General features: G+C 36.5%; 1 protein-coding gene across 1 annotated transcript; it reads left to right on the top strand.

Moving 5' to 3' along the window:
- Positions 1 to 7,294: 7,294 nt before the first annotated feature.
- LOC143623776 (auxin-responsive protein IAA27-like) lies at positions 7,295 to 9,682 on the top strand. The gene is made up of 5 exons (XM_077094618.1): positions 7,295 to 7,653; positions 8,027 to 8,256; positions 9,183 to 9,324; positions 9,463 to 9,524; positions 9,607 to 9,682. The coding sequence occupies exons 1-5, from the start codon at positions 7,352 to 7,354 to the stop codon at positions 9,657 to 9,659; spliced, it is 789 nt and encodes a 262-aa protein (XP_076950733.1). The 5' UTR covers positions 7,295 to 7,351; the 3' UTR covers positions 9,660 to 9,682.
- Positions 9,683 to 9,997: the final 315 nt, after the last annotated feature.

Genomic DNA, 9,997 nt, shown 5'->3' with positions numbered 1-9,997 from the left:
GCACGGTATGAGTACGTTAGGTATTTTGTAGCTGCTTGGAATATGTATGAGTTTAATTGGGATTCTTCATATTTAATATATAAAATAAATTCTCCAACAATGTTATTATTGAACAATACCAAATGTTTCTTCAATATTAAATAATATAACATCCAAGACTCGAACAAGCAAACAAATCACTTAAAATTGGCGACCTGATTAAGGTTCTTCAATACTATCTTATCATTAAATTGGCGACCAATTTGATACTGGTACTAATTTGGGACTCGTCACGTACATGTACAAGTACCGATACCTGGACTAATTTAGATTATTTATTACTTGTACTATTACCGGTTTCAAGATCGTCAAATATTTGGAAATCAAAAGGCAAAGTGGTTCAAAAACGGGTACCGTACCGAAATACCCGTGCCATAGTGAAAATTTTGGTACACGTTTTTATTGATTTTTGATACGGTTACAACCGTGTACAGGTACGTATACGGATATTGTACTTGAGGGAGAGGAAACGATTTTTAAGTTGTAACTAGGCTAGTTTCATGATTTATTGTTGCCCTTCTTATGTGTATGTTTAATTGGGCGTTGTACACAGAAAACACATACGTAACATAACATTTTTTTACAGTTTTGCGAGAATAAGTTACTAGTTTATATACACAGGACTCATGTTTGCCATCCACAATATTAAATAAGAAAGCTGGTAGGCGACAACGGTTATGGTAAGGCCTTCCGTAGTCATGGCGTTGTGTCAGCTTTATGGTGGATAGCGCCGGGGGCACAACCCCCCCCCCCCCCCCGGGCGTTATGGTTTATTTTTTTGCGGCGTTTTGTAGATAACGCAGGTGGAAGGCACGAAAATTTAAAAAAAAACAATAACAAATTCCCAACGGTCATATGACCGTTAAAAAAATTTATTTTCTATATATTAACCAACTTCATCCCCAATCAAAACTCACCAAATTTATAAGTCTTTCTTTCTACTCTATATTTCTTCACACCAACTTCCCTATAACTGGATTCTCCTACTTCTATATGTAATTAGTTTTTGGGCCCGACCAACAAGCCGAAGACGACGCTGAGGAGGAGGCGGTTACGAGTGCAATTGTTCTCGCGACAACTTATTATATGAGTTCTGTTAGCTCTCATCCACTCCTCGTTTCAAATAGAGCATATATCGAACGAGATCGTAGCAAATCCAACAACCGGTTGATGACAGATTACTTCGGCGACTCGCCGAGATACAAGAACCCGAAGACCTTTAGGCGTCGTTTTGGGATGTCTAAAAATTTATTTATGCGCATCACCAATGATTTGAAGCGTGAGCTTGATTACATTAAGCAAAAGTCGGACGGTCGAGGGACGCTAGGATACACGACTATTCAGAAGGTTACTTCAGCCGTACGCGTGCTCGCCTACGGAAACACGGCCGACATCAACGACAAGTATTTAAAGATGGCCGATAAAACAACTCGGGATACCTTGGAGTATTTTTGTTATGGTACCTTTCATTTTTTTTAAATAATTATATCGCTTGTTTACTTTAATCAATTATTTTTTAAAAGTTGTGTAAATATAAGAATATTGAAACTATATGGACCACATTATCTGAGAGAGCCCAGCTGGAATGATCTACAACGTCTTTACGAGGCCCATACAAGGGTGCATGGTTTACCCGACATGATAGGGAGTGTAGATTGCATGCATTGGGAATGGGCTAATTATCCAACTGCATGGCGAGGTTAATACACAAGAGGTGACCAAAAGGGACCAAATGTCAGCCTTCAAGCGATTGCTTCATACGACCTTTGGATTTGGTTGGCATTCTTTGGTGTTCCCGGTTCCAACAATGACATAAAACCGTCTTAGAACAGTTGCCTGTGATGGAGAGTTACATATCTAGGAACGTTCTCGTCCCTTCGTTTTGGGCTAACGATAACTTCTACCATCATGGGTACTATCTGGGTGATGGAATATATCCAGAGTATGCGTTAATCGTGAAAACATTCAGAGACCCTTTGGATGAAAAAAGATAGTATTTTAAGAAAGTACAAGATTCTGCGAGAAATGATATCGAGAGGTGTTTTGGGGTTCTTCAACAACGATGGCATTTCGTTAAAAATCCTTGTCTTCTATGGTCTTTAGAAAGAATGAAATGTGCTATGTATACGTGTATCATAATGCATAACATGATCATCGAGGACGAGGGAAGAGAAATATGTCCAACTTTCATACCGGACTCGGATCCACCACGAACTCCAACAAGTATGGAGCAAAGACTCGAAAACTCAGATTTTGTGCGGTCAAGAGAGATACATAACGCACTAAAGGGGGATTTTGTCCAACATCTTTGGATGAATCGGCGTTTGCCTGGTGAAAATGAGAATCAAAACGAGGGAAACAATGAAGACGGTGATAAAGACGACAACGACGACTAGGGCGAAGACGACGAAGCTGAAGACGATGGAGACGAGTAGTTTTTTTATTTTAATGAAATAGTTATTTAATAAAAATATTATTGTTATTTTATTATTCTTAATAAAAAATTTTAAAAAAAAAACAAAGTGTAAAAGTGACTAGGCGCCACGTGGCGCGTAACGCCCATGGGTGGAAAGTTATGACTACACATGTTTTTGTAAAAAATATCATAACTCTGACTGGACACCACGTGACGCATAACGCCCAGGGGTTGGGCTTTATGACTACACATGGTCTAAGGGTGAAATATGAAGAAAAAAATGTGTCACACAAGCATTAGAGGGTTTCACATTTCAAAGGGTGTGGTGGGGTGATGTCTAGCGTTGGGATAATATATAATTGGATTATGTCCGCTTTAGCTAGGACAAACCACCATTGCCTCACAGATATTGAGCACATGATAGTAGGGAAGGTATCCACCTACTTATATGGAAGGTTTTGTTATCCTCCCAATGGATGTGTGATATTAGACCATGTGTAGTGGATGGAGCCCATATGGGGCGTTATGCGCCATGTGGCGTCACGTCACCTTAAGCGCTTTATAGTTAAAATAGGTGTAATTGATGGAGCCCCAACAATTATTACCTCATTATTATTTTTTTATTATTATTTAGAAAAAAATTAACAATTAAAAAACTCACCAATCAAAACCAACCCCCCCCCCCCCACCGAGGGTTCCCGGTGCTATGGGAAGCCTTGAGGATGGGAAGCGCCCCACTACGTTGGGTCTTACAATCCATCCCTCTTAAGGAGCCCAACATCCTCGTTGGCACACCAGGCCGGCCCTTACCAGTCATGTCATTTGTAACAGCCCAGCATAACCGCACCATGATATTGTCCGCTTTAGCCAGAACGAGCCACTATCGCCTCACACTTGTCGCACCCGGCATATTCCGCCATAGGTTGGGGCGTGACAAATTTTAAGTTATTTATGTTTTGAGTATTTGAATGTAACGATATTTCATTTGAAACTATGTTTGTGCTTTTGAACTTGATATATGAATGAATAATTTAGATATTGACACTTGTATTTTACTTTGTGTCTTTTAAACTATGATACAATCAATGTCGCGCCCCGGCATGTTCCGCCGTAGGTTGGGGTGTGACAACACGTTTAGAACTTGTCATGGTAGAGAATGTATCCACATCTTTATATGGAAGGTTTGTTCTCCTCACCAACTAGTGTGCGATATTACATCTGAAACCCAACCCAAATATCTTACTATAGTTTCGGGGTTGGTTATTTGGGTTCATGTTTTTTTTTCGGGTTGGTTTAATCGGGGTCTAAGTATCTAAAAAATCATAACAGTTTTATTTAAAAAAAGAAATCTTTAATGCTAATAATAAAACAACATATTTTTCTTTAGTCGTAAAGCAGTTTCTCCTCCATTTCCAATGATATATTAATAAAAACAAGACAAACTGTATTTTAATATTGGCCGATAATAATCACAACTGAGTTTATTCCCACTGGTGGTCCCAAATTAAAGAAATGTCTCTCACTGGTTCCCCGTTAAAAACATAACTTAACGGTGTTATGTTTTTTTTTTTTTTTTGAATTTCAAATTGATTTTTTAGGGATTTTATCAGAAGGAGTATACGATTCGATTGATACACAACTTAGCTCAAAACGATGCTCCAAACAACTTAATTTTTGTTAGAGTTAACTACAATAATGGTCCCTATGGTGAAACCCAAAACACAGGTCTCAGCCCTGTGGTGCCATTATCGCAGATATGGCCCATGTGGTGGTCCTTTTTTTTTTGCAATCGGGCCCAACCATGATTAACGGTTGTTACTTCCATTAGTTTAAAGGGTAACAACATATTTTCACCCTTAACCAAAACACGGCTCCATATAACCCCCCACCTTCGCAACTTACAACCCTGAATTAACGTTCCAGCCGCTGTCGTATCCCGCCGTCCCATCGATCATAAAAATGGCTTGGATTATTGATGCAATGCTTAATACCACGTTTTTCATCGGTTCTGGAATTCCCATTTTCCCCGTTAATTCATTTGCTCCATTAAATTCAGTTTTAGGTCGATGCTCTATAATTGAGACGATTATGTTATTGGTTTTATAGCCAGATGTTAGATTTGACCACCTGGAACTTGAGTTTTGGTGAAAACCAACCTTACAATATCTACAATATCCTGTTTCAAACAGGTGGACAGGATCAAATCAAGTAGGGTTTAAGTAGTTGGTGGTTTGTATATTATTAACTAAACTAGTAATGACCTAGACTGATAATCATATATTTTATATATTATTAACTTAACTAGTAATGACCTAGACTAGCAATCATGTATTTTGTATTATATCAACAACTAATTAGGACATTTTGTATTAACTTAAGCAACAATCTAGTTACTTCAATGTTGTCAATTTGATCAATTTGTGCACATATGTATGATTAATGTGGGTGTGATTGTGTTTGTATCTATGTATCCTTCTTTTTATGTATATGAATTTGTAAAACTGTGTGCATATGCACGGTTATATGTATTTATTTTTTGTATGCATATGCATGATTAAAGTGCTTTGTTTTATGTTATTAGGTATATGTATGTATAATTAGCATGTATAATTAGATGTATGTATACTTATTATGAATAATTAGATGCATGTTAACTTTGTAGAAAAACAATAACAAACTAATTAGTTAAGAAATCAAGTGCTTGCAATGTGTGTATATGTATTTATGCAGGGGCATAACAGTCTAACAGTCTTTTTATGTATGTATGTATGTATGTATGTATGTATAATTAGTATGTATGATTAGATGCATCTGTTGACTTTGTGGAACAACAACAACAACAAACTAATTAGTTATGGAATCAAGTGCTTGCGATGTGTGTATGTGTATTTATGCAGGGGCATAACAGTCTTTTTATGTATGTATGTATGTATGTATGTGTGTGTGTGTGTGTATGTATGTATGTATGTGTGTGTGTATGTATGTATGTGTGTGTGTATGTATGTATGTATGCATGCATGCATGTATGTATGTATGTATGTATTTATGTATGTATTCATGTATATATGTATGTATGGTTGTGCATGTATGCATAACTGTATGCATCTATGTATGCGTATATGTTTATATCTACGTATGCATATCAATGTGTGTAGATATATGTGATGGTTGTGTATATGTATGTATGTTTTTGTGTATTTATGTGTGTGTGTGTATGTATATGTGTATTTGTGAGTGTATGTATGTATGTATGTGTTGTATGGATTTGACCTAACAAGTCAAACTCTATATAGTATTTATTGTATGGATTTGAATGTATATACATCTATGTATGCACCTTCTGTTTCAATTGTTAATGTTATGTAAAGTCACAGTTTGACTTAAGATAGTCAAACTATGTATATTTTTAATTTCAAGTCTATTTGGTAAATTTATACAAATAATTAGTTTAGATTGTCAAGATTATGATTATTTATGTTTAGTATATTGTAATAAGCAGCTTGCAATAAAGGTCAACGGGTCAAAGATAGTCAACCCTAAAAAGTCAACATTCGGTTGGTTAAAACTGTTGGAGGGAATATATGTTAATAGACTGAGGGTCCAAATTGCATGTACTTAAAACCACATGGTTGCAAATTGGAAGGGTTGAATGGTCTTTTCGCAAAAAAAAACAAAAACAAAGATTGGGTTCACGGCAGGGTCCCGATTGCAAAAAAAAAATGGACCACCACATGGCCCATATATGCGAAAATGGCACACGGGGTTGAAACCTGTGTTTTGGTTTCAACATAGGGACCATAATTTCAATTAACTCTCTTTGTTAATTTGAAGTTCAAACACCCGATTTGAAACACTAATCATGACGTTTGGAGCTAAGATTTACATCAATCGACTTGTATCCTCCCTCTGATCAAAAGCCATAAAAGTTCAGTTTGAAATTTGAAAAAAAAAAAAAAAAACTTAACACCGATAGGTTTTTTTAATAAAGGACCATTGAGAGCCAATTTTTTTTAGAATTTGGGACCACCAGTGGGAATAAACTCGGTTGGGGTTATAATCGGCCAATTGCATTTAGTTGGGATTATCAAAATCCAATTTGCCTAAAAACAATAAACAATCGATTAGCCATAATAGGTGGAATGCGTTGACTAGTGTTTTTTTTTTGTACATGGTGCCTAAAATGTGAAGTTATGATAACCTTAGTCTATACTTAATAATGATATCAAGGTTTTAAATGAAAACTTATTAGGTTTGACTTGAAACCTATAAATCAAACCCAAGAGCCAACCTGAATTATTTTGATTTGGGTACATGTTAGTCTTTTCTTAGGTTTAGGTTTTTGGGTTGGGGTTCGATCCAACTTAGTTCAAATCTTTATCTAGGTATAGCGTTTGCATTGAAATGGAAGATAAGCGAGTAACAATATGCACAACTAGCTTGTTTTAACTAGCTTACATTCATCGATCATGAATGTAAAACTAAGTTGTTTAAAAACCGCGTAGATTAAGCTAACATTATCCCCACAACACCACTAAGCATCAATTTACACCTTTTATCAGCGGTCATCCATCATGGATTACCCAATGAAGCATTTTCAAAAGCAAGACTTACCAAATTAAGATAAGGTTACAATCTTTAATCCACAATGTACATGTCCCAGTGACGTCATCAATGCAAATATAACAAAGCATTGGGCAGTGACCTTCCCCAAAAAATGTTCCCTGTTCCACCATTCTTTTTAACAACAGTCTATACTATAGGAATAATATTAAGAGGAGGGGCTACAGAGATACCAAAGCAACTCTTTAATAAAAATAATTTCTTTCATATATGTCTATGTTGATTAAAGAACAAGATTATTAGTCTTACTACTACATAGGCTTGTCAGAGGCAAACATGGAGAGACAAGTTTATGAGACAACCAACAATAATAATACTAAAGATTTGAACTTTAAAGCTACTGAGTTGAGACTCGGTTTGCCTGGTTCTGAGTCACCGGAGAGAGAGGTGGTTTTGGTGGCTGGAGCCAAAAGGGGTTTCTCAGATGCAATCAAGGGTGGTTCTTGGAAGTGGGTTTTGGCGGGTGATGACGTTGGCTTGGTCAAACATGGGTCTGTGCATGAGACTGGTGTAGTGGAGAAGAAGACGACTCAGGTTCCTGATAAGTTGAATGGTCAAGGTTCTTCTTCTGATCCCAAGTAAGGATTATGTGTTTGGAGATTATGATGTTATACGTATAGAAGCTGGTTTAGTTGTTTGTTTGACTTTTAAAAGTCAACTTTCATTATCAAGAATCTGATCATGTAATCTTGGTTCTTTTAACTTATTATACAATTTGATAGGGGTTGTAAGTAATTTGAGTTTCTTAAATGATGTTACTTATCCATGATTCCAAGATTAGAGGTCTACTTTGACTTTAGAAAGTCAACTCAATAATTGATTGTCAAAGTTGGAACTTGGAAGCAATTTAAGTAACACCCCAAAAATATTTAATAAATTAACTTTTTGGTGTTTTTTTTTGTTTACTTTTATTTATATTTGAGTTGCTAAAGTTTACATGTTTATGGTCAGGGAACAAGTTGTAGGATGGCCTCCGATTCGATCTTTCAGAAAGAACACCATGGCGGTTAGCCATACAAAGAATGAAGAAGGCGGTGATTCGAAGGTGGGACCCGGCTGCCTATATGTGAAGGTCAGCATGGATGGAGCTCCATATTTGCGGAAAGTGGATCTCGAGACCTGTTCGTGCTATTTGGATCTTTCTTCGGCTCTTGAAAAAATGTTTAGCTGTTTTACAATTGGTAAATCTCTTTTAATTCTTGATGCGTATCATAAGTTGTTTCTTGGTCTTTTATGCCATATAAAATATGTTTATAAGAGCTACTTTTGATAGGTATGATAATTTGTGTCAGATTTGGAGTTTAAAAAACAGATCATGAAAAGTGTTTGTTTTTGTATGCATCTATTGTGCACAAGTTAACTTTTAGTTTTAGTTGCATACATGTATGCATAGACTATTATAGATAAACTAACATGGGCATTTATGGTTAGTTCTTTAGGTATGGTCCTTCTTTTGTGGGCTTCTTGGGCTTATCATAAAATATTATAAAGGTGAGACTATTACGGTACATTTCTTTTTTTAAAATACTCATTTAAATCAGAGTCCATTTTGGCCGGACTCCGTTTTGACCTGAACTAATATGCAACTTCTATTTTTCTGACCCGGACTTATTTTGCTTTGAAATCGCATCGACCCGAACCCGTTCTAACTCGAATCCGTCCTGACCCTAAACAAACTGATAGTTTTTTGAACGACTAGTTATGAGTTTTGACCCGGAATATATATTGTTTGGAATCCGTACCGACCAAACCTGTTTTACCCTAAGCCATTCTGACTGGAGCCCGTCTTGGTCCGAACCAAATAGTTACTTTTTAAATGGTCCGTTTGACCCGGACGCATTTTGCTCAGAGCTTGACCCGAGCCCGTTTTGACTCGTCGCCCAACCAGCCCTGGTTGCGAGGCTTACTAGTGACCGTGTAGTTTTACATATGTAATAGCAAAAATATATATGCAGTGTGACCTATGAAGACAAAGATGGTGATTGGATTGTTTACTTGTGAGCGTATAGTTTTACATATGTTATAGCAAAAATAGCCCGCATAGGAGCTTTTTATTGTTTGTATGTTTTTGACATTTTCACATGATAATGATTTGGATTTTTTATAGGTCAATACGGTAGCCATGGTGTTCGTACGAGAGAGGGATTAAGTGAGAGTCGACTTAAGGATCTTCTCCATGCTTCCGAGTATGTACTGACCTACGAAGACAAAGATGGTGAATGGATGCTGGTTGGTGATGTTCCATGGGAGTAAGTTTCACTTCCCTTAGTGTTTTAGCCATTAACATTATTGGTTAATCTTTTGCATGTTGTTGAAAACTGAAAGTCGAACCATAACATTTCTCGACAGAAGTTTCATGATCTTGATGAAAAATTCATTTGATGCAGTATGTTCATTGCCTCTTGTAAGAGGATGAGGATAATGAAGAGTTCAGATGCAATTGGCCTAGGTAAAATATTGAAAATTCAACTAAAATCAAGATGTTAATTCTTTTCAAGATTTGAATCAAACATTTGGTGTTTTGTTCGCAGCCCCTCGAGTGATGGAGAAGTGCAGAAACCATACCGAGCACGATAATGAATAAGTTGTGCCTGTGGAAAGATCAAGCTTGCTCTAGAAAGGATGGAAGCAAAGCCTTCATTTGAATTCCAAAGTTTGCATCAAAGTGTCTTATAAATACTTGTGTTGAATGTACCACATCTATGACTTCTACCAACAGTACTTGCTATATATGTTTCTTAATTTTGCTATACGGTGAAAAGGGTAAGACTCCAATATGTAAAAAAAACATTCTCCATTTAACATAAATCCTTCAATGTGAACCCTTAAAAGTTAAAATCTTGATTCTTTAGGGTTGAATGTCATTGTTAAAACCTTCACCAAAAAACATGGTCCCTGGTGATTTTATTGGCTGAAACTTGA

Source organism: Bidens hawaiensis, unplaced genomic scaffold, assembly GCF_021521415.1.
Source record: "Bidens hawaiensis isolate Kalapana, Puna unplaced genomic scaffold, B.hawaiensis_p1.1 tig00003540_1, whole genome shotgun sequence".
NCBI lineage: Eukaryota > Viridiplantae > Streptophyta > Magnoliopsida > Asterales > Asteraceae > Bidens > Bidens hawaiensis.
This window is presented reverse-complemented; position numbering and strand designations above follow the sequence as displayed.